At 42.7% G+C, this 26,519-nt stretch overlaps 1 protein-coding gene across 2 annotated transcripts in view; it reads left to right on the top strand.

Moving 5' to 3' along the window:
* Positions 1-26,519, top strand: part of LOC121001736 (polyamine-modulated factor 1-binding protein 1-like) — a 370,872-nt gene that overhangs the window by 334,457 nt on the left and 9,896 nt on the right. For both annotated transcript variants that reach the window (XM_040432927.1, XM_040432926.1), the window contains one exon: positions 7,267-7,369. In XM_040432927.1, the coding sequence (XP_040288861.1) occupies positions 7,267-7,369 (103 nt within the window). The remainder of the gene's footprint in view (positions 1-7,266; positions 7,370-26,519) is intronic.

Genomic DNA, 26,519 nt, shown 5'->3' with positions numbered 1-26,519 from the left:
ATGGACTACAAGTGAGCCTGAAATGAAGGGCAGTCCCTTGATCCTCCTGACAAAGCGTGAACACGAAACGTGCGTCGAGGTTCCGATACCACATGACCATTAACAATACAGACTAAATACAACAATCATAATTAGTTTAATTAGTGCCTGCTGTGGCTCTTATAGCCTCTCGGTACTTGAATGCAGCACGGCTGCGTTGCAATTTCCATACAACTGTGCCATGTGGTCATACCCTTAGTGATGTCCAACCGCTCTCCTTGTGGTGTTATTACATTCTGGTTTGAGAGGTTATTCAACCTACAACACTTTAAGGTTAGGACAAAAGTGACAATGTCAATAGTCACTGACCTTCAGTATGCAGATGACATTTGTGCCAACTCTGCATAAAAATTTCAAGCCACTTTGATTCTCTTTACAAGACCTTAGGACTGTCCTTATCTGGAAAACCAAGATCCTGTACGAAGATGTTCCTGGTCAGGTAACTGAGCCCCCTGTAATCACCATTGCTGGAGAAACAGAAGTTGTTGACCACATCCCCTACCTTGGCAGTCACCTATCCCAGAATGCTAACATTGAGGAGGACGTTCAGGACTGCATGAGCTTTGCCAGCATGTCCTTTAGGAAAATGCAGCTTTGGGTATTCAAAGAACCATGACCTTAAAGGGGATATTTCACAGGGTTTATGTTGCCTGATCCATGTAACGCTTATAGATAGCAGTGTTTTTCTGAAAACATCAGCAAGAAACACATTAAGTGACACATCGATGGAGGGGTACTCCACTACTTTTGACGCTCCACTGATTCGGGTCTTCCGTCAGGTTAAGTGCCATCTTATTATGGAAATTAGGCAATGTAAAATGAGATTGTGAAAGGCACATTGAGTTATGAGCAAGATGCAATAAGAAGAGATTCTGAACAGTAGCTAAATGCCTTAAACACTTGCACAAATACAGGCCGCAATATCTCCCGTACCTGTGCTTGACATGTTTAGCACCTGCGAAGAAGTGGAGACAGCCCCGGGATAGCCAATCATGTGTTCGCTGCCAATTTACAATGGTAATCTGTTGATATATATATATATATATATATATATATATATATATATCTAAGAAACACACCACAGCACTTCCAATAGGTGAAAAATTGTGGGATCCTTTATTCACCCGTGCGACGTTTCGGTCCACTTGCTGGGACCATTTTTCAGGCTTGAAAATGGTCCCAGCAAGTGGACCGAAACGTCGCACGGGTGAATAAAGGATCCTACAATTTTTCACTTATTGGAAGTGCTGCGGTGTGTTTCTTTTTTTATTGATTGAACACTTTGGTCAAGTGGAGTATCGCTGGCTCCCCCTTTATTTCAATGTTTGCTAGGTGTGCTGCCCTGGATTTTTTATATTTTTTATATATATATATATATAAAAATATATTTATATATATATTACAGTGCAGTATAGTACTCAGAGAGACAGGCACCCACAATTCAGGAATGTACAATTCACCCTGTGGTAGTGCACCTGCTGTTGTTTTTTGTCTGTACTATCCCTTTCTCCCTCTTTCCGGACTATTTCCCCCTGCTTTTCCATTGATGGCTTTGGTCAACGTCTGTCCCCTGCTGGAGCAGCAGCATCTAAGTGTCCTGTGGAGCTTATGTGATGCTGCTGCAGCAGAGGGATACTCTAAACCAGCAAATCAGAGATGTATTGTATTGCATGGTATGGATTTTGCCAAGCCCCATTCAAATGTACTATATTGGACAGTTGCAGAAACGTATGCAACATATCTGCCCTGTTATCAAATACCTGGATGGCCCTAATACCTGCCAGTATTCTGGTGTACAATGATGGCGGTCAACTAGCATGTACTGTACTTGATGAGAAAGCACAGTTACAAGGTATGCAGTATCATCAATATTAACATTGATATTTAATTCAGCATCCAGCTTACACACATTAAGTATCAGCATGTGAATAGCGAGCACAGAGAAATCAGTATCTTTTATAGTCCAGTTCACACTTTCAAACATGATAAATTATTTGGATTTTTTTGTAAATGCTGCAAAAAATGTCATTGAATAGTTATTTCTTTAATGCGAATTTAATGGATGTTCCTCTCTGATCATTATAATAGCATTAAAACGCCATATACAATATTAGTTGACAGCAGCACTCACTGTTATATAGGGGGTTCACATCTCCTAAACTCCACTGTCTCCGAGTGTTATGGATACTGAGGAAGAGATCACTCGAGTGTAGTGAACTTTTATATATATATATATATATATATATAGGAAAAGCCCACCATGAAGGTACAGCTGCGGTATGTTGGGCCAAGATAAGCCCTCGATCAGCCCGTGTTGCTTTGCTTTGCATATTAGTAATAGATTGGATGGCCCTATAAGGATCAGCGTTTACAGTGCCCCTTACGGGAACGACCCGCAGAGATTCCCTCATTTGGCGCAGAAATTCAGGCAGACATTAGATTGAGAAGGCAGCCTTTGTTTCACCGGGAAGAGAAACGGCTCTGTGTAATACATCAATATATATTTCTGAACAAAGGGATTTTTATAAAGCGTGCACGAGAACAAGCCATTGTCATATGTCATTTCCTGTAGCTGAAAAAAAAACCTGTTCGTGCTATTGATTAGTGCCAGTCACAATGAAGAAAAAATGCATTCAAAAAGGATCAGCTTTTAGAAACCCATAATTACATCTCCAGCAAGGAGAGTTATTTACCGATGCATCTCCTCAACCATGATGCAGCTAATATTCAGCTCTTAAACATCAAATTGCAGCAGATGTTCACCGATGCGCAGGGTTTCATGTCAGTTTCTTCTAAGAAGAAATGTATTTGTCATTTTTTTACAGCTTCATTTTTTGACTTACAACAGGGAACAGCAATTGTATTGTATCATATTAGTAACGCATAAAAAGGCTGAAAGAGTTAAACAGGCTATAACTGGATCTCCGGGACTGTTCTTGTGCAGATCCATACAGACGCACACATTGAACCCTGGCAAGTTTACAGTGTCCTTCTGCAAATATGTCCCCCAAGATCAGGTCACCTCTTTGGGGGTATGGAAGCTGGAGTGATGACTACTATAATGAGAAACTCTAGAGGTCATCCCAGAATTTAAAAAAAGTATCACCTATTCATGAGATAAGTCATAAGTGTCTGTCCGGTGGGGGTTCAACCGCTGGGACCACAAGAACAAAGAAGCCATGCACTGTTCTCCTTTGAATGGAGCAGCAATCAATCATGCCCAATGCTGCTCCATTCACATTCTGTGAGACTGCCAAAGATAGCCGAGTACAGAGCTTTGGCAGTCTCATAGAGCTTGAATGGACCAGCAGTGCACAGACCCGACTGTCACTCCATTCAGACAGAGGAAGTGGGACTTTGGGACTCCGTTCTCATGATCAGTAGGGTGTCCCAGCGGTTTAACTTCTATCAATCAGAGACTTATTGACTATCCTAATTGTCTTTTTGGGTCAACCCCTTTATAGGTTAGGCTGTAAGTGTCTGATCATCTGGGGTTTGACCTCTGGGGCCCCTGGTAATCACTAGAACAGGGGCCCATGTCCCCTGTTTGAATGGCTTTTGTCTGCTGTTCTATGGGACTACCAGAGATAGTTAATTACAAGTGCTCAGCTCCAAAGAGTTGAATGGAGCTCTGGAAAAGCATGGGAACATGGGCATCCATTCCAGTGACTGGCGGGACCCCAATGGTTGGAACCCTGCCAGTCAGTCACTTATCCCCTATTTTGTGGATAGGAGATAGGTTGTTGTCATAACAAATCCTAAGGGAACCTGTAACCTGGATTTTGGGTCTCATCTCAGGGACAGGACTCATCTCAGGTTAATTTGCATATGTATCAAATATTTTTTTTTTCACAATAAAAGCACACAGAGCTATGGGGACTGGGTATTGTGGATGTGCTAGCGGCCATCTAGAAACCCATGTCCTCAGCTCTATACCCAAAATCCCCTATGGACAGGTGGAATGCTGAAGCCCAGTTGTCAGTTTATTCATACATTTTCTGGCGTAATAACAGAGGATGGACACAATGCAGAATTCTAAGAGAAGATGCTTCAGAATTATTTACATAAAGCAGATCTGCCGCCTGCATATGCTAGCTTATTTAGGAGGAGCATATTACTTTGACTGGTCTGCTCTAGTATTACTTCAAAATGCACAAAACTTATTGGCCCAGATTTACTAATCCTGAAAATGGCTTAAACTCAGACAGGTTGACTTATCACAGGCATTCAGGCTTTATAATAAATCTGATGCAGGGATCGACACTTTTCTCTGACTCTGTAGTAACGGTTGGCTTACTGTGAGAGAGATTTTTATGCCACAATTTTGTCGTGAAATGGCGCATCACAGGCCCAGCCCCCTTTATTGTGAAGTCCCACCTCTTTCCACTAAGCCCCACCCCTTGTCGAGCATGTTGGAAAAAAGTGTAGAAACCTAGATATGTCAGTTTGTGCCTCTTTTTAAGACATTTTTGGCACAGACACATTAGTAAATCTGTGCCATTTGACTAATAGGTGGAGTCTAAGAAAGCAGTGAACTCAAAATTATGAATTCACTGATAGGAGTGCTCCCTGCCCCTCTCACATGTGACAGCTGCCATGTATACATATAGATACATGTTGGCCTTCACTCATAGGTGGTAGAGGCGGGGAGAGTGCTTTCCTCATGAATAAAGCACCACACCTGATGGGTTAAAGGCCGCGGATTGCAGCGCCTTGTCATAGAGGTCGGGTGCCAGCTATGTGATTCCACCGCCGGCACCCACCTCCTGTATTTGTATTAAACGTTAGTTATCTTAATTGGTGTCGCAGTGCCCCCCCAACCCCCCTAGTATTAAAGTCATTGGTGGCAGTGGCCACAGGGTCCCCTTCCTCCTCATTAGTGGTGCAGTGGCAGTTCCGATTAGAGCCCCAGTAGTGTAATCCTGGGGCTCCGATCGGTTGCCATGAATCCTGGGGCTCCGATCGGTTACCATGGCAGCCAGGACGTTACTGAAGCTCTGGCTGCCATGGTAAGCTCCCTGTTGCTGTGTGCACAAAGCCCAAAGCAGCAGGGAGAATGTGAAGTCATATTCACCCTAATAGAGCTCTATTAGGCTGAATAGGACAAGGGATTAAAAGATCTCAGGTTCTAGCCCCTAAGGGGGCTAATAGTTATTAAATAAAAAGTTTTAAAAAAAACTGCTAAATATTAAGTTTAAATAACCCCCTTTCCCAATTTTACATATAAAATCTATAAACAATAAATAAACATATTACATATTGCCACATCCGAAAAAGTCCAAACTATTAAAATATAAAAAAATCTGAACGCCGTAACAGAAAAAAATGAATAAAAACCACATGATTCGCCATTTTTTTGTCACCTTGTCCCCCCAAAAAATAGGTTCAGTCTGTTCAATTATGGGCCGGACATTTCATAAAATGCGGAATGCACATGGCTTTTTTTGTGTTAAATTTTTTTTGCGTGGTATTGAGTATCGCAATACTTTTATTATGGTATTCGAATCAAAATTTTGGTATCGTGACAACCCTATGAATTCCATTGAAAGTCAATGGGGGACGGATCCGTTTTCTATTTTGTCAAAGAAAACCGATCCCTTTTGCTCCGCATCCCATGACGGAAAGAAAACCGCAGCACGCTGCGGTTTGCTCTCCGGTATGAGAATGCAACCAAATGGAACGGGATGCATTTTGGAGCACTCTGTTCTGTTCATTGACAATGGGGACAAAACAGAAGCATTTTTTTCCGGTATTCAGACCCTATGACGGATCTCAATACCGACAATCCAGACAATCTGCTGATCACTAATGGAGGAGACCGCTGCATTTACCTAATGCCATCGCTCTTTCCCATAAGGACTCGTTTTCCGGCAGGAGATCGTGCTTACATGGCACAATCTGCTGCCAGTAAACAATCATGTTTGCGTGTGCACAAATGATTGGATTACCGAAAAGCTCGTTCATCGGGTAATCGGCAATGCATTTACACTGCCTGAACATCGCTAACGAGCATTACTTTGAACGCTCTTTAGCGATAATCTGTGCGATTCTCGGCCTGTGTAAAGAGCCCTTTGATATAGTATCTGGCAGATGGCATAAGCATCTCTCCGTTCAATGCATTATGTTTAGAACAAGAACTGACTTCAGTATTAATGTATTGAGTCCCTGGAATTAGAAAACTACAGATCACTCAGGTTTTAGTGACTCAAGCCTTTACTTACAGTAATTCCATGGAAGTCATTTTCTCTCTGTAGAAGTAGTGAAGAACATAATGGGATGCATTGATAGTAGGTTAGACACACTCATATGCAGAAGTCTGCAGCATTCATCACAGCCCTTCGTACCTAATGCATATTTAATCACAAATATGTTTGCCCTTGTTCATACTATTACAAACAAGGATGTGTTAAGTACTACACATCCTGCCATTAGCGCTACCCTTGAATCTTCCTTATAGTTATTCTGTTCCAGCGTCTCTCTTGACAGACTCCACAGGCAAGTTACAAGGAACTTTGAAGCAGTCTCCGTCTATCACAAGGACAGGCTGTCAGATCTGCATGTCTGTGTGCGATCTGCCTCCCTGACTGCTCTTTGATACCCAGTAATGACTGTACGTCAACCTATTTGTGAATAATATACATAATATTTCATTGGATGCTCTTCCCAGTTACTTTGCTGCTTAAATTTATTTTTGTTTTTAGAAAACTTCACTTTTCCTATAAAGTCTGTGTTTGTTTGCTTTCCCAGGTCTCTGTGTTAACACGTAGACCCAATATGATTACGACAATATTTTTATTGCAGAGATGAAGCGAAATCTGCAAAGATGCCATTTTTGTTGAACGTTTGTGATAATAAAATAAATAAATGTGTTTAGTTAGACTCTGTTCAAACTGGTGTTATGACTTGATGCCGCGTCGACTTATAAAGGGTTCTTTTGAGATCTTTGTCATTTTGACGACAAGAATAGTGCTGCATGCTGCAGCAGTGGCGAAAACCTTGACGGTGTTGGGATACCAGACACAGTCCATGGACAAGCGTGGCACTGCTTCTGGAGGGAAAAAAATATTTTTTATATCATATCATTATTTTTTTTTTTTCTAATTGTGTACAACCCCTTTATTCCATACTTTAGGTCTTTGTGAAAGACGCTGTATCTAAGAGTATACATAGAAAAGTAAAGTCGTGGTGCCTGATGTAAATAAGCCTTGTATTCCTATTTTATATTAGGTTGGAGCACACAAACCTACTGGAGAAGAATCTAGAAGCCACCGAAGACATGCAAGTTCGGTTAAAGAACAATATAACGTCCATTCATTTTTTAAGCCAGAAGGTGAGCTACATATATCATTTTCCTGCTCAAAAACCTAGAACTGCAACGGAACAAACCATGTACCCATGGTACTAAATGTGTTATATCCCCAAGGATGCAAGAGGCTGCAGAAAGGAAGAAAATCAAAGCATAAAATTATCACCTTTTATCATAGTGTTAAAATGTGCAAACTCAATCAATAATATTATGTCATTAATAATATTACATTTTAAGCAGATTTGTTTTCTATTCAAATTTGCTCTTTTAAATGAAGAGAAGGTACCGCCATGGGCACCGTATCAAAGCCCTGTGTATGATAGCTGCGCAGGTGTGGTCAAAACACTTGAGCTCAGTATTGTGAAAATGTAAATGGTTAGGTGTTATAATGCACAACCTCTAGACCACAGCAGAAATTACTTATTCTTCCCACCACCGCCATATTGAGAGTGCCCCTGACTTTTTATTAAGCAGTCAAGTCTTTATTCAGTGGGAACTTCTCCTACAGAGCTCAGTTGATAAAATGGCCTCCCTCTCTCTCACATGTCCATTGTATGGTGCCTAGCTAATAGTAAAGGACTATTCAAATAAAGCACCAGATTAATACAGTGGCAGGAGGGAGAGGTGTAGCCAAGTATGATCTGAGCTGCACCTGCAATGTTTACATGCAAATACTGCATAAATGGAGATTAATTTTTAATTTATTTTTACCTACTTATCAGTTTTGTTTTTTTGGGGGGATTACTAATGTTTTGTCATTTCGCATGTTGTGGTGCTCCATGGAGATTGAAAATGTACTGGCAGGTTACTCTACAGATTGCCCATGAATTCTTCAGACCACAGCAGTGGGACGCCCTGTGGCCAGTGTATTTATTGTTGAATTTTCTCAAGCAGAGAACCCCTTTTATATGGGTTATCCCATGATTAATGTAAAAAATCTAAATCTGACATTATCTAGTTCAGCGATCAGCAACCTCCAGCACCCCAGTTGTGAAACTACAACTCCCAGCGTGCAAACATGCTTGGCTATTCTTATAACTCCTATCAAAGTGAATGTAGCATTCTGGGAGTTGTAGTTTCAGGACACTTGGAGTGCGGCATGTTGCTGATCCCTGATATAGTTCATGACAGTATCTTTCTAACAAACCTAAAACCAGCCCTGTACCACACATGGATCCAGAGATCTCGACATTCATTGCTCCAATTGATCTGCAAGATTTATTTCAAGCTGGTAGCTCAGGGGGTGTTCCTTCTACTGTGGCTGGTGGCAGTTGAAGGATGGAACTGAGCATGAGCTTCATGTCAGTGAGGACACAGATATAAAAAAAAAAAGAGCAAACAGCAGGTGGCGCTATACAGATTGATTTCATTGAATAATTTTGTAGCTGTACTAAATCTAATATATAAAGCTGAGTGTATGTGTGTGTGTGTGTGTGTATGTATGTATGTCCGCTAAAGGAATTCGCACAGTCGCATTTACTATCACGAAATTTGGCACAGAGGTACATCAGGTGTCCGGGAAGGTTTTAGAACAGGTCTCTGCTCTCTAGGACGTACCATTCCTGAGATATTCCCAAAAAATGCAATAGACAATAGAAGCTTGGTCACATGACCCTTATCAGCCAATAGAAGCTCGTAGGCCCTTACTCTTCACATACACACAGTTTTACTCCAGGTTTCCATAACAACCCAGCCATTTTTCTTCACTGCTGTAGGAGAGCTTTAAAGAAAATCTGTCACCAGGATAATTGCTATTGAAGTAAAGCCATGGCCTAATAGCACTTAGTACCTTATTTCAAGATGTGCCTTTGTTCCAGCAATAGATGTTTTTATCCTCTGAAAATCCAGTTTATTTGTTATGCAAATGAGCTAGTAAGGTGCCTTTTGGGGCGTCACTCTTGCAGGAAGGGGCCCAGACACACCCCGTGCCACAATGTGTCCACCCTCAAAATACAAATTTAAAACCGTTAAGCCAGTTAGGCCACGCCCCCTCCCACTCCTCAGTCGATAGGGATTGAAAAAATGAAGGTAAAAATCAGCTTCTAGGTCCCATTAAGTCACGCCCCGATCTGGTTAGGCCACGTCCACTCCTCAGCCAACAGGGATTGAAAAAATGAAGTTAAAAATCAACTTCTGTCAGCTGCAGGGGTGGGAGGGAGGGTGACTTTCTCCCTGCAGCTAACACTCCAGGCCCTGCGTCAGACAGAGGACAGGGAGTCTAAAAGCCGGACTGTCCAGCCTAAAACTAGTCCTCTGGCCACCCTAGGGGCAGGCTGCTGTGGAGGTCACAGTTAAGGGGATGGTCCACTATGGAGGTTGGTGTTAAGGGGCAGATTGCTGTAAAGGTCACTGTCAAAGGGGTGGTGTGCTGTGAAACTCACTGTTAAAGGGGAAGGCTGCTGTAAAGGTCAAAGTTAAGGGGGTGGGCTGCTGTGGAGGTCCAATTTTAAGGGACGGGGCACTGTGGGGGGGTAAGTGTTAAGGGGTGGGGGACTGTGGCGGTCACTGTTTTGGCGGCGGGTTGCTGTAGATGTCACTGTTATAGTGGATAGTGTTGATATCTTTTAATGACACACACAAGCATTAAATGAAATAGATTAAATATACCCGAGCGAAGCCGGGTCCTTCAGCTAGTATTTAATAACATGCAATTACAAAAGTATTCAGATCCAGTTTTAAACCTGTAGAATATTTTTACTGGGACAACTCCTTTAAGGAACAAATAAGGCAAAATATTCCACTTTTTTAGATTATTCTAGGCAGTTCTACGGTATAATATTTTATTACTTTTTGTATTCAGTGGGCTATTCATTTGTTTTGTTTTTTTACCCGTTCAGCTTTCTGAATCTTCACTGTCAGTGTCAGGCATTTGTTATGGCTGTTTTCATTTCTTATATAGTAGTCTGAGAACCTGCTTGCAATGACAAGAGAGTTTGCAGTTACAAAGAGCTAGAAATCAGCAAGTTGTCTAGCTCCGTAGTAAATGATCGGGATTCTGAACTACTTTCAGAGAGAGGTCTTTAACTGTAAAGTATAGTCAAGAAAACCTACAGCCGTGTCCACTGTCATTACTCACCTGAGAGAGTGCACAAATATCAGGAGACAGTAGCATGTGACAGCGACAAAGCCTCGTCTGTGTACTGCTCCCTCAATAAATTTCACGCTTTATGCTAACCTGTCGCTGAAAGTCTAGATTTCTTTTTGCAAACTTTTTACATTCCGTATCCCCTGGTGGATGGATCAAAAGAATTTCCTACATTTCTTATTTCAATATTTGATATAATAAAACAGAAATTAATTCCCCTTTGAGCCCTTAACTGAATAACAAAGCACACTCTGTGTCATAATTTAATGCTGCATGCCGTCTGCTTTCAAAGACCCCCTTTTTTTTTTTCATTTACTGTATCACTTTGTTTCTACCTAAAACCGATAGAAGGTAACACTCAGAACCTCAATCTGTCCATTGCAATGCACTGTTTATGTGGTTTTCCCGCATAAGATGTATATTTTTTAACTAAAGATTGGGGGGGAAAAATGAGCAAGTTACATTGATAGTGGCTGATCATGAAAAGAAACCCCAGGAGCATAGGCACACTATAAAAAGCTCTTTCAGGAAGTCATTATGCTGTTGAGGGAATAAGAAAGTTAAGTCAGAGAGTTGTGAAATGTTCTCATTATGGGTCATCTTGGTAATTATCTGACATCTACAGATGGAGTCACTTCTTAATCAAAAGAATGAATCATTACTGATATTGATTCAGACCAAGATGTTTGAAATAATGAGTGTAGTAACTCAAGTATAAATTCAGCGGTAATTTTCAGCAACTTCTCCACCGAATTTTCATACTAAATAATAATGAAATATCTCATTTCATTTCCTGCTAATAGTCAGAAAATGGCCATGCCACTGCAAACTAAATTGTCCCTGCATAATCGGCATGTTCAATCCTAGCTGGAGGAAGGTCGCTAATGTTTACTGTCTCATTGATGCCGCGCTATAATTACCCCAGCTGCTTGCAGGCCTCGCTTTGCAGTACTTAATAGTGAACATTATTGTTTTTAACCATAAAACAGTTGATGTGATCATTATGAACTTAATGTAAGCAACAAGGAGCTTTTACATCAGGAGGACCCGCGGCTTGGAAGCAGTCATTAAGAAACACCTGTCATTCTTCCATGTGAAGACATGAGCAATAGCTCAGATGTTTTTCTTTTGTTTTGTTTTTTTTACGCTTTGCATCAAGGATTTAGTTTATGGGGGGTAGAGGGGTTCCGTATTATTTTTTTGTTTTTTTTAAATAACTGAAATGATAGCTTTACAATGTCAATTTCAGTGGCCTAATGAGGCAGTAATTGCTGCATTAAACAACGGCATTAAGCTTTATTACTGATGGCCACAAAATATGTGGATCCAAGGTGTAATGGGTGCATTATTTCAGCTACATTCACTCGGCTTCAATTACTGGGTTTGTAATTACAACCGTAAAAGAAGAGAACATAGCGCAAATGGAGAACGTCTCTGAGGTTGTGTCAACCTGAATACATGTAAATACACTGATCCATCAAAAAATACAGGATATTAAAGGGGCCTGGGTTAGAAAAGGCATTTACACTATTAGGACGTATTTTAGTTGTTTAGGGGGTGAGGTCTCCTATCCTCCATATACTAGTCAGAGAGTAGAGTGAGTACAAAGAACGTCCCTCACAACGGAGAGTTTGGATGTTACGCGCATGGTCAGATGCAAATCCTGTAATGCTCCATTTTCCCTATGGTGCCACTGCAGGGGAAATGAGCACCTGTTTATATGTACAGTACCTTTTTGATATCATATTTGTCACAGGTTCCCCAGATTAGACCTGGAAGTCATCAAAGTTTGTCTTGAGAAAGATCCCAGCAGTAAAGTTATTTCCCTTCCTGCATTGTACCTTCTTTATTAAAGGAGTTGTCTAAGATCTATAATGCCCCCCACCGCATATGCCCCCCACATCCGGGGAGAGAGGGGGTATAGCGTTGCGGGTGCCGGGGAGCGAGGGGAGTACAACCTCTGTGAGGGGCCCGGGAATATGGTGGGGGGGGCATTATAGATCTTGGACAACCCCTTTAAAGGATTCTTCAGGTGTCATGATATTCATGACCTATACTCGGGATAAGTAATTAATATCGGGTCAGTGGTGGTCTAACTCCTAGCACCTCTGCCAGTCATCTGAAGGAACTGCAGAACTTGTGCGAGCGCTGCATCCTCTTCAATGTGTACCTGCACGCCGTGTACATTGTACAGTATAATCACAGCTTCCACTCCCATTCAAGTGAATGGGACGAAAAGCTGTTATTACTCTGCATGGCCCATTCAAATAGCTGATCGTGGGAGTGGCGGGAGTTGGGCCCCAACAAAACGGATATTGATCACCTATCCTAAGGATAGGTCATCAGTATTGTGAACCCTGACAACTCCTTTAAATGGGTTGTCCAGGATTTGAAAAACGTTTGCTTTCTTCTGGAAACAGTACTACACCTGTGTACATGTTGTGCGTGGTATTACCGCTCATCCTCTTTCACTTCAGTGGAGCAGAGCTGCAGTACCAGACGCAAGCCATAGATTGGAGCTCTTTTCAGATGTGGACAACCGTGTTTTCCTGCTGAACAACCCCATTTAAGGCTTTTTCAAAGCAAATTGTTGCTGTCATTATGCTACTCAGAGCTTTACTATTAAAATGTACTTCAGTCTTGACTTTAGCCAAAATTATTTCTAAGCTTACCCCAAGCTCCAGGCCCTGTCCCATGACCTCATAAATGAAGCAGACCGTGTAAAATCCAGGCTTGTAAAAGTGTGATTACTTCCCTTTTAAATGGTGTTAAATTCTATAAAATAAAAAAAAGATGGCACTGAGTAATAATGCAAAACTAAATGTAAAACCAGGTGTTGATATATTTAAAGATCCTTTTACATAACCTGATAATAAGGCCAATTATAGGGGTTGAGCGTTTGTATAAATGCCCGTTCCTGATAATTGGCCTGTGTAAAAGGTGGTAGCAATCCCCCAATGAACGAGAAAGCACTCATTCATCTGGTGATGGTTTCTTTCATCCAGCACCTAACATCTTTGTTTCTGTGCAGCAGATTGTGTGGTGTAAACAGTGATCTGACTCCCAGAAGCAATGATTTTCTATGGGGACGAGCGTTTGCTGTAGCAATCTCTCATCCCCATGCAGCACAGGTGATTGCAGCCCTCATCTCCACTCACGATCAGGAACTTTTGGTTCATTCCCGATAATTGCCTGAAACATTGGTCCATGTAAAAGGACTTTTAGACTATGATACCATCAAAGGCACGCTCCTGTCAGCTCAATGCTTGTGACATACAGTACAGAACCAAAAGTTTGGACACACCTTCTCATTCAAAGAGTTTTCTTTATTTTCATGACTATGAAGGCATCAAAACTATGAATTAACACATGTGGAATTATATACATAACAAACAAGTGTGAAACAACTGAAAATATGTCATATTCTAGGTTCTTCAAAGTAGCCACCTTTTGCTTTGATTACTGCTTTGCACACTCTTGGCATTCTCTTGATGAGCTTCAAGAGGGAGTCCCCTGAAATGGTCTTCCAACAGTCTTGAAGGAGTTCCCAGAGATGCTTAGCACTTGTTGGCCCTTTTGCCTTCACTCTGCGGTCCAGCTCACCCCAAACCATCTCGATTGGGTTCAGGTCCGGTGACTGTGGAGGTCAGGTCATCTGGCGCAGCACCCCATCACTCTCCTTCATGGTCAAATAGCCCTTACTTTCAAAGTTTTCCCAATTTTTCGGCTGACTGACTGACCTTAATTTCTTAAAGGGAACCTGTCACCAGTTTTATGGTGTCCTAACTAAGGGCAACATAAATAAGTGATTGATTCTCTTAGCACAATGCTGGGTCACTTTCTTTAATTGACCCAGTCAATCTGCCAACATCTTGTATTGAAAAGCTCCAGCTGATAATGATGAGTCATGAATATTCATCAGCTCCTGACTCTCCCCGCCCACCTGCTGCTGAATGACAGTTTGTTTCCATATGAACCAGCAGCAGATGGGCAGGGGAGTGGCTATAGCTCTGAATTAAATATACGCTGGACTCAATGACATCACGCCGGACTCGATTCAGCTCATTAGCATGCGGCATCTTTGTGTGTATATTATGAGGTAACCATCTGTCACACCAGTAAGTGAATACATCTAAGGCACTTTTTAGTAGTTAATGATTGTATATAATTAGATTATAATCAAATATCCACATGACAGGTTCCCTTTAAAGTAATGATGGCCACTCGTTTTTCTTTACTTAGCTGCTTTTTTCTTGCCATAATACAAATTCTAACAGTCTATTCAGTAGGACTATCAGCTGTGTATCCACCTGACTTCTCCTCAACGCAACTGATGGTCCCAACCCCATTTATAAGGCAAGAAATCCCACTTATTAAACCTGACAGGGAACACCTGTAAATTGAAAACCATTCCAGGTGACTACCTCTTGAATGCCAAGAGTGTGCAAAGCAGTAATCAAAGCAAAAGGTGGCTACTTTGAAGAACCTAGAACATGACATATTTTCAGTTGTTTCACACTTGTTTGTTATGTATATAATTCCACATGTGTTAATTCATAGTTTTGATGCCTTCATAGTCATGAAAATAAAGAAAACTCTTTGAATGAGAAGGTGTGTCCAAACTTTTGGTCTGTACTGTACATTAAGTAGCAGCACTTTCTGCTTGGACCAGGGAATCAAGCAGGGCAGGTTTATCTATTATCAGTACATTGAACATGTTGGTGTTCATGACTCATTTCTGAACGGTTGCAGATGCTTAGCTTAAAGGGAATCTGTCAGCTCTGAAACACCCCCCGAGTAATCGGCGTATAGTGTAAGTGACACTGAGTCTGGTTATGGAATTTATATCTTCATACTCACTATCGTTCTGATGCTGTGCTCCAACAAACCAGCAGTAAAAGGCATTAAGAGGACTCCTGAGCTCTTACACATAAGGCCTCATGCACACGACCGTTTTTTTTTTTGCGGTCCGCAAAAACGGGTTCCGTTTTTCCGTGATCCGTGACCGTTTTTTCATCCGTGGGTCTTCCTTGATTTTTGGAGGATCCACGGACATGAAAAAAAAGTTGTTTTGGTGTCCACCTGGCCGTGCAGAGCCAAACAGATCCGTCCTGACTTACAATGCAAGTCAATGTGGACGGATCCGTTTGACGTTGACACAATATGGTGCAATTGCAAACGGATCCGTCCCCCATTGACTTTCAATGTAAAGTCAGGAGTTAATATACCATAGGATCAGAGTTTTCTCCAATCCGATGGTATATTTTAACTTGAAGCGTCCCCATCACCATGGGAACGCCTCTATGTTAGAATATACCATCGGATTTGAGTTACATCGTGAAACTCAGATCCGACAGTATATTCTAACACAGAGGCGTTCCCATAGTGATGGGGACGTTTCTAGTTAGAATATACTACGAACTGTGTACATGACTGCTGCCTGGCAGCACCCGATCTTTTACAGGGGGCTGTGATCAGCACAATTAACCCTTCAGGTGCCGCACCTGAAGGGGTTAATTGTGCGTATCATAGCCCCCTGTAAGAGATCAGGGGCTGCCAGGCAGCAGGGGGCAGACCCCCCTCCCTCCCCAGTTTGAATATCTTTGGTGGCCAGTGTGCGCCCCCCCCGGCCCTCCCTCCCTTTATTGTAATATCATTGGTGGCCAGTGTGCGGCCTCCGTCGGCCCCCCCTCCCTCCCTTTATTGTAATATCATTGGTGGCCAGCGTGCGCTACCCCCCCCTCTATTGTAATATCATTGGTGGCCAGTGTGTGGCCTCCCCTCTCCCTTCCCCCCCTGCCCGATCATTGGTGGCAGCGGAGAGTTCCGATCGGAGTCCCAGTTTAATCGCTGGGGCTCCGATCGGTAACCATGGCAACCAGGACGCTACTGCAGGCCTGGTTGCCATGGTTACTTAGCAATATTACAATATTAGAAGCATCATACTTACCTGCTGCGCTGTCTGTGACCGGCCGGGAGCTCCTCCTACTGGTAAGTGACAGGTCTGTGCGGCGCATTGCTTAATGATCTGTCACTTACCAGTAGGAGGAGCTCCCGGCCGGTCACAGACAGCGCAGCAGGTAAGTATGATGCTTCTAATATTGTAATATTGCTAAGTAACCATGGCAACCAGGCCTGCAGTAGCGTCCTGGTTGCCATGGTTACCAATCGGAGCCCCAGCGATTAACCTCGGACTCCGATCGGAACTCTCCGCTGCCACCAATGATCGGGGGGGGTGGGGGGGAGGCTGCACACTGGACACCAATTATATTAATACAATAGAGGGTGGTCCGGGGGGGGCCGCACACTGGCCACCAATGATTTTACAATAGAGGGAGGGGGGGGGCGCACGCTGGCCACCAATGATATTACAATAAAGGGAGGGGGGGGGGCGACGGAGGCCGCACGCTGGCCACCAATGATATTACAATAGAGGGAGGAAGGGGGGGGCCGGGGGAGGCCGCACACTGGCCAACAATGATATTACAATAGAGGGAGGGGGGGGCCCGCACACTGGCCACCAATGATATTCAAACTGGGGAGGGAGGGGGGGTCTGCCCCCTGCTGCCTGGCAGCCCCTGATCTCTTATAGGGGGCTATGATATGCACAATTAACCCCTCAGGTGCAGTACCTGAGGGGTTAATTGTGCGGATCACAGCCCCCTGTAAGAGATCGGGTGCTGCCAGGCAGCAGGGGGCAGTCATGTACACAGTTCGTAGTATATTCTAACTAGAAGCGTCCCCATCACTATGGGAACGCCTCTGTGTTAGAATATACTGTCGGATATGAGTTTTCACGAAGTGAAAACTCATCTCTGAAAAAGCTTTTATGCAGACGGATCTTCGGATCCGTCTGTATGAAAGTAACCTACGGCCACGGATCACGGACGCGGATGCCAATCTTGTGTGCATCCGTGTTCTTTCACGGACCCATTGACTTGAATGGGTCCGTGAACCGTTGTCCGTCAAAAAAATAGAACAGGTCATTTTTTTTGACGGACAGGAACCACGGATCACGGATGCGGCTGCAAAACGGTGCATTTTCCGATTTTTCCACGGACCCATTGAAAGTCAATGGGTCCGCGAAAAAAAACGGAAAACGGCACAACGGCCACGGATGCACACAACGGCCTAATAGAGAGGACTGAAACAGGAGTCCTCTCAATGCATTTCACTGCTGAGTTGTTGGAACACAGTGTCGGAACGAAAGGAGGATAAAGATTACATAACCGAACTCAACATCACCTACACTATACACCAGGGGTGCACAACCTGCGGCCCTTGATACCATTCTGTGCGGCCTCCAACCATCTGGTAACAGACATGTATTCCTATGTCTTGTGGCTGCTCACATGTATTTTTCATGTATTTCTCCCATTAGATGGGAGTCCTGGAAGTGTAACTAGACATTAATGGTATATAATGTGTATTCAATATTCCATAAGTACAATATTTCAGTTTTTAATACACCTTTAAATTTTAATTTCGGCCCTCGTCATTGGTTCAGTCTGGCAATGTGGTCCCCAACCAGGAAAGGTTGTGCACCCCTGCTATACACCATTAACTCTAGTTTGGGGGTGTTTTGGAGCTGACAGATTCCTTTTAACTGTTGCTAGAATAGCATGGGTTTTGGTAGTACCTCTTATAACCATATTCATGAGTTCATTCCTTCTGGGGTTTTTTTTTTTGGTCTGTCTTGAGAAACTACTGTACTGGATGCCACAGCCAAAACCACTGACCTTGTTTGCACTTTCATGTACAGTATGACCCTCATATTCTTGAAATGTTCTCTTATTTTTAAAGGAACTCTCCAGGCAAAACGGGTACACTGTGTTATGCATAGTCTGTGGGGCAGTGCAGAATTCAAGGATTCTGTCTTTCAGTTCATGGTATTGCAGCTTTTCTCCTTGAAAATAAATGGAGAGCTGACTCCCGGCACACCTGCCAATCATCTGTTTGAAGAGAAAGCAGAGCTCATACAAGCGCTGCGTTCTCTTCACTTTTTACCTGCTTCCCGTCTACATTACACAGATGAGCAGGTGTAATTGCAGCTTTTCCATACCCATTCCCTTCAATGAGAAGGAGCAGTTACACTCCCTCTGCTCGCTGAGGATAGGTCATCAATATCGGAAACCGGACAATCTCTTTAAATATTACACGGTGTATCAGTTTTACAGTACCTATAGTGTTTTCCTAAGAAAATGTGTGTAGTAGCTATGATTTCAAAGAAAGCCGATTTCTTCTGTGGACGTTTAGGACCCATTATCTTCCTAGGTAAATTTGAGACTTGGTTAAATCTACAAAATGCTTTTTTTTTTTTTTTTTTTTTTTTTTTTTTTTTACATTTTACATACATTTTACGTTTATACTGTCATTTTATATAAAACGAATCCTCTGATTCACACTTGCCTTCATTACCCTGCGCTTCATGGGACTCCTGTATAACGTCTGAACGATTGATTTGTGAATTTACACTTAGTGCTTCATCTTGCCCAGAATGGCTCTTGGAAAGTGACAAATGAAAGTGGAAATTGCCTTGCAAAGATGAATAGATTTTATATTAATTCCAGATAAAGATAAGTGACACAAAACTTGATTCCAATTATTTCGATTTTAAAGTTTCTTAAAAGGGAAAGAAAAGCATAAAAACCCAGCACACTAATCATGTCAAATACCTAGAAAGCTTTATGGACTACACATTATTGTCCATTATTTCGAGCCTCAGATTCAATTGCTCGCATTTTATCATTTTAAAGCCGGGGAACGATCTTTTAATTAACGCCCAAATTGCAAAATACAGCATTTGAGTTACAGCTAATGACTAGTCTTTACCTCTCCCTAGGATTATTACAACCATGTTCAAACTGTAACCTCACATCACACACCAACGTTTGAAGTTCATTTATGTGTACGAGCTTTATCAAAAACTATAAAATAACTCTCTATTCTATGTATTTTCTCTATATTACAAATTCTGTATCCCATTTTTAAATTGGAATGACATTTATGCACAGAGTACAGGTGGAGCCTGTCTCTTTATGAGCAATGTAGTGATAATCGCTGTACAATTGTTGGAATGGTTAATTATCTTTGACATTTTTGCATAAAGCAATTCTAGTCTGGTTCTAACGAAGTAGGCCGGCGGTGGGCATTTACCGTATATACTCGAGTATAAGCCGACCCGAATATAAGCCGAGGCCCCTAATTTTACCCCCAAAAAATGGGAAAAATTATTGACTCGAGTATAAGACTAGGGTGGGAAATGCAGCAGCTACTGGTAAATTTTCAAAAATAAAAATAGATACCACCTAAATGCAGAGTGTGTGCATATATATGTGTATATAATGCACACACTCTACATTATATACACACATCTGCAAGAGGGTGACTTGTTTATTTTTTATTTTTTGTTCCCCCCCTCCCTACTTCATACTTGGCCAGGGAGGGGGGGATGTCCAGGGGGAGGGGGGGCTGTCCAGGGGGAGGGGAGGCTGTCCAGGGGGAGGGGAGGCTGTGCAGGGGCCGGTACTTACTGCCGGTGTAAATCTCGCGGTCTGCTCCCAGTGTAAATCTCGCGGCCCGCGTGTCTCGCAAGATTTACACTGGGAGCTTAACAGAGGTGCCGCGCGGACGTGCTGGGAGCTGACCGGAGCAGCTGTAAAGGTAAGTAACAGCTTCTCCGGCCCCCAACATGTCATGGTCTGTATTATGGCAATGTAAGTTGCCATAATACAGACCTAGACTCGAGTATAAGATGAGGGGGCTTTTTGAGCACAAAAATATGTCCAAAAAAACTCGTCTTATACTCGAGTATATACGGGTATATATAAAAGAGAGAGAAACACAGTCGGCACTGCACCATGCGGTTCCTGATGATGTATGACTGGATTCACACTTGCCATGGCTACTCCTGTAATACTATGGTGGTGCTCTGCTATAAAAAGTGTTGATCACGAACATGAAGAGATGAAGGAAAAGCGGCACTCACCATTTGTTGTATTGGTAGTAGCTTTATTTGAGTAAAAACATGCTAGATGCGGGTCACTGCACAGCAATTCAGGGCATAATATATAAAATATATGCCAATCTGAAATAAAAAAAACAAAAAACACCATTCTGATATTGAGTAGGTCCCCTTCCCGTGCCGCCAAAGCAGCTCTCACCCATCAAGGTACGAACTTCACAAGACCTTTGAAGGTTTCCTGTAGATCAGTTAAAGGGAACCCGTCACCGGGATTTTGTGTATAGAGCTGAGGACATGGGCTGCTAGATGGCCGCTAGCACTTCCGCAATACCCAGTCCCCATAGCTCTGTGTGCTTTTATTGTGTCAAAAAAACGATTTGATACATATGCAAATTAACCTGAGATGAGTCCTGTCTCTGACTCATCTCGCATACAGGACTTATCTCAGGTTAATTTGCATATGTATCAAATCGTTTTTCTTACACAATAAAAGCACACAGAGCTATGGGGACTGGGTATTGCGGATGTGCTAGCGGCCATCTAGCAACCCATGTCCTCAGCTCTATACCCAAAATCCAGGTGACAGGTTCCCTTTAAGTCAGTGTTCCTCACCTCCAGTCCTCAGGGCCCACCTGCTGGTCATGTTTTCAGGATTTCCTTGGTATTGAGCAGGTGATATAATTGGTGTCAATGCATCAGGAATTACCACAGGTATTCATTCTGTGGGATATTCTCAAAGTATGATGGAGTTGAGGAACACTGCTTTAACCCCTTAATGACCCTTGCCGTACATATACGTCACAGCTGGACGTGACTTAAGGACCAGTGATGTACATGTACAGCAGGCTGATCGGGCGAGTGCAGTCACTGACAGCCGGACCCCTGCTGCATACGCCGGCATCAGTGAAAACACTGATGCCGGCGTATTAAGCTTACCGCAGCATGCACAGGGTTTGAGAAGGGTACACATGCCCTCCGCTTTCCCATCGGGCCCCCTCGCTGCAGTGACAGGGACCCGATGGCAGAGATGGCAACCCGATGCCTTCCATAGGCATCGGGGCTTGCCTTCTACAGAGTCTGTGAGATCCAGCCCTTAGGCTTGGTCTCACAGGCAGGCTGTCAGCATACAATGTATTGTAATGCATTGCAGAGTTTTCCATAATAAAAAAAATTAAGTTTCAAGTAAAAATAAAAACGCCCCTTTCCCAAAATAAAACACATAAAATTGGAAAAAATATAGAAAAACAGACATATTTTGTATCGCCGCATCTGTAACTACCGGCTCTATAAAAATATCACATGAACTAACCCCTCAGGTGCACACTGTCAAAAAAATAAAATAAAAACTGTTCTAAAAAAAAACATTTTTTTCTCAACTTATAGCACTAAAAGTGCAACACGCAGCGATCAAAAAGCCGTATGCCCCCCAAAATAGTACCAATCTATCCGTCCCTCATCCCGCAAAAAATTAGCCCCTACCTAAGACAATCGCATGAAAAATAAAAACCATTGCTCTCACACTATGGAAATGCTAAAACATGATTTTTTGGGTTTCCAAAATGCTGTTATTGTGTTAAATGTAAAAAAAAAAAATATACATATTAGGTATTGCCACGTCCTTAACGACCTGCTCTATAAAAATATCACATGACCTAACCCGACAGGTGAACACGGTAAAAAAAATAATAATAATAAAAACTGTGTCAAAAAAGCCCTTTTTGTGTCACCTTACATCACAAAAAGTGTAATAGCAAGCGATCAAAAAGTCATATGCACCCCATAATAGTGCCAAAAATGATATTATTGTGTAAAAATTAAATACCCTACCCAAGACAATCGCCCAAAAAAAAATAAAAAAAAATATGGCTCTAAGACTATGGAGACACATGATTATTATTTTTTTGTTTCAAAAATATTATTGTGTAAAACTTAAATAAATGAGAAAAGTATACATATTAGGTATTGCCACATCCATAACGACCTGCTCTATAAAAATATCACATGACCTAACCCCACAGGTGAACACGGTAATTTTTTAAAATAAAAACTGTCAAAAAAGCAATTTTTTTGTCACCTTACATCATAAAAAGTGTAATAGCAAGCGAGCAAAAAGTCATATGCACCCCAAAAAAGTACCCATCAAACAGTCATCTCATCCCGCAAAAAATGAGACCCCAAAAAATAAAAATGAACTATGGCTTTCAGAATCTGGAGACACAAAAAAAACCACTTTTTTTTCAAAAATGCTTTATTATGTAAAATGTAAACAAATAACCAAAATAAGTCATATTTGGTATTGTCGCGTCCGTAACAACCTGCTCTATAAAAATAGCACATGATCTAGCCCAGTGTTTCCCAACCAGTGTGCCTCCAGCTGTTGCAAAACTACAACTCCCAGCTTGCCCGCACAGCCAAAGGCTGTCCGGGCATGCTGGGAGTTGTAGTTTTGCAACAGCTGGAGGCACACTGGTTGGGAAACACTGATCTAACCTGTCAGATGAACGTTGTAAATACCAAAAAATAAAAACAGTGCCAAAACAGCAATTTTTTTTTTATCTTGCATTTTACAAAAAGTGTAATATAGAGCAACCAAAAATCATATGCACCCTAAAATAGTACCAACAAAACTGCCTCCTTATCCTGTAGTTTCCAAAATGGGGTCATTTTTTTGGGAGTTTCTACTCTAGGGGTGCACCAGGGGGTCTTCAAATGTGACATTGCAACTTAAAATTATCCTAGTGAAATCTGCCCTCCAAAAACCATATGGCGTTCCTTTCCTTCTGCGCCCTGCCGTGTGCCCATACAGCAGCTTACAACCACATATGGGATGTTTCTGTAAACTGCGGAATCAGGGTAATACATATTGAGTTTTGTTTGGCTGTTAACCCTTGCTTTTTTACTGAAAAAAATGGATTAACATGGAAAATCTGCCCAAAAAAAATCTGAAATGTAATCTCCATTTTCCATTAATTCTTGTGGAACACCTAAAGGGTTAACAAAGTTTGTAAAATCTGTTATGAATACCTTGAGGGGTGTAGTTTCTAAAATGGGGTAATTTTTGGGTGGTTTCTATTATGTAAGCTTCACAAAGTGACTTCAGACCTGAACTGGTCCTTAGAAAGTGGGTTTTGGAAATAAAAAAATAAAAAAAGATTTTTTTTAAATGAAAAATATTGACTGGAATTTACCACTATCATGAAGTACAATGTGTCACAAGAAAACAGTCTCTGAATGGCTTGGATAAGTTGAAGCGTTCCAAAGTTATTACCTCATAAAATTACACATGCAAAAAATTGCCTGGTCCTTAAGGTGAAAAATGGCAGGGTTCTGGAGGGGTTAAGTAATGTTGTGAGTTGGGACCTTGATAGATTGGGGTTGTTTGGGGTTGCTCAGCTGTTGGGGTTGCTCAGCTGTTTTATCAGATTGGGATGTGGAGAATTTAGTGGTCAGGTCAACACCTTGAGCTCTTTTTCTTGTTCACATAGAAGAAAGCAGCTGTGGCACTAACTGATCCTTAAAGAACATCGTGTAACCGTTATAACTCCTAGCACTGTCAATCAGAGTGCAGAGGGCGCAGGAGAGCAGAGCCTCTAGGTGTAATGACAACACCCCCATTGCTCCTAAAGGCTCATTTGCATGTATTTAAACATCATTCTTCTCAGCAATGCGGGCACCTCTGAACATGGGACCAACACAGATGCCTTCAGCTGCCAAGTGCACATGTAACAGGTCAGCCAGTTTCATGCTGACAGATACCGTTTAAAAATATTCTATCAACGTGTTCCATCAAGTTAAAATATACACTCACCTAAAGAATTATTAGGAACACCTGTTCTATTTCTCATTAATGCAATTATCTAGTCAACCAATCACATGGCAGTTGCTTCAGTGCATTTAGGGGTGTGGTCCTGGTCAAGACAATCTCCTGAACTCCAAACTGAATGTCAGAATGGGAAAGAAAGGTGATTTAAGCAATTTTGAGCGTGGCATGGTTGTTGGTGCCAGACTGTAACGGTCACGTCCACACACACACAGGGGGAAGGGTAGTGACCACTGCGCTCCACCCTCACCCCTGTCCCTGCCTACTTGCCTCACAAGTCCTGATGACAGGGGACAACTGGACGGCAGTCCCTAACTTAGGATATGTGCAGGGAAGACCGACAAGACAAAATACGGAACATGAACGGACCGGGTCAGAACCAAGAGAGCTACACAGTACAACGGATTAAGCAAAGAATGGTCAGGAGAAGCCGGGGTCAAATACCAGGAGAGTAGCGAAGTACAAGAGGAGTCCTAAGAGAGTAGTCAGGTGGGAGCCGAGGTCACAATACCAGGATGTATGCGCAGTACAGGAGGAGCAGGCAGAGGATCGTCAGGGAACAGGATCAGGTAAATATTCAGTAGTCCAACAAATAGCCAGGAACCTAGAAATTAACAGGCAACCTGTAGCCAGCAGGCTGCCTGTATTTATAGTGGGGAGTGAGGGTCATGTGACGTGGCCAGCGTCACATGACCGACAGACCAACCAGTCGAGCACCGAGTGATCAGCTCGGCGCTCAAGGCAGACTAGGAGCAGGGAGCCACCCAGCTAGTAAAGCCGCCCTGGGAATGAGGTCAAACACAGAACCTCACTCCAAAAGCTAAGCAACAGTTCTGCGAAGATGGGGGACCGAGTGCACCTTCGGAACCCCGTGACAGTACCCCCCCTTTTACGAGGGGCCACCGGACCCAAGACTTCAGGTGATGGCTTTTCAGGGTGTTCTAAATGAAATTTACGAACAAGTCTAGGAGCATGAACCTCCCTGGCAGGTACCCAAGATCTCTCTTCAGGTCCATACCACTTCCAGTGAATCTCATACTGCAAGGAGTTACGCACCTTCCTGACATCCACTATTTTAGACACGACATACTCGACAGCATCATTAAAAAGAACCGGCGGAGGCGAGGCTTTCGATGGTACTACCGGTTCAAAATATTTTTTAAGTAGAGATTTATGAAACACATTATGAATGTGGAATGACTCGGGCAGCTCCAACCTAAATGATACCGGGTTAATCACCTCCGTGATCCTATATGGTCCAATAAAACGAGGAGCAAATTTTCTAGAAGCTACCTTGAGAGATAGATTCTTGGAGGACAACCATACTTTATCCCCAACCTGAAAGTTCACCCCCCTTGAACGTCTCCTATCGGCCTTGAGTTTTTGAGAACTTTGAGCCTTTTCTAGGTTCGATTGAACCCGGGCCCAAACTGTGCACAGTTCGGAGGAGAGTTTATCAGCTTCAGGGTTAGAGGAGGAGACGGACGACCCAGAATGAAAACGGGGATGAAAACCATGGTTACAAAAGAAAGGAGAGACCCCAGCAGAAGAATTGACACGGTTATTCAGAGCAAATTCAGCCAACGGAAGGAATTTGACCCATAATTGCTGGTCATCAGCAACATACAACCTCAGGAATTGTTCCACAGACTGATTAAGGCGTTCAGTCTGCTCATTACTCTCAGGATGGTAGGCGGAAGAAAAAGACAACGAAATTTTACATCTTTGACAGAAGGCCCTCCAGAATTTGGACACAAACTGCACACCCCTGTCCGAAACAATATTTTCCGGGATGCCATGTAAACGAACAATCTCTCTCACAAAAATAGACGCCAGGGTTTTAGCATTCTGAAGTTTAGACAGGGGAATGAAATGAACCATCTTGCTAAACCTATCGACCACTACCCAAACCACAGTCTTACCCTCCGCCAGCGGTAGGTCAGTTATAAAGTCCATCGAGATATGGGACCAGGGTCTACTGGGAATGGGTAGGGGTCGTAGGTTACCAGCAGGGCGAGTCCTAGGTGTCTTAGACCTGGCACAAACCTCACAGGCTGACACGTAGGACTTGACATCCCTGGTCAGAGTGGGCCACCAATAAGATCTAGAAACCAGATCCTTAGTGCCCTCAATACCTGGATGTCCACAAAAGGCAGAATCGTGACACTCACCCAACAGCTGCAGACGAAATTGTACGGGAACAAACAACTTATCTGTTGGGGTGGATGCCGGTGCCAGATGTTGTTCAGCCTTAATGCGAGCCGAGATATCCTGGGTTAGAGCCGCTAAGAAGATGTTTGCTGGT

The sequence above is a fragment of the Bufo bufo genome, chromosome 5, assembly GCF_905171765.1.
Source record: "Bufo bufo chromosome 5, aBufBuf1.1, whole genome shotgun sequence".
In the NCBI taxonomy this organism is placed as follows: Eukaryota; Metazoa; Chordata; class Amphibia; order Anura; family Bufonidae; genus Bufo; species Bufo bufo.
This window is presented reverse-complemented; position numbering and strand designations above follow the sequence as displayed.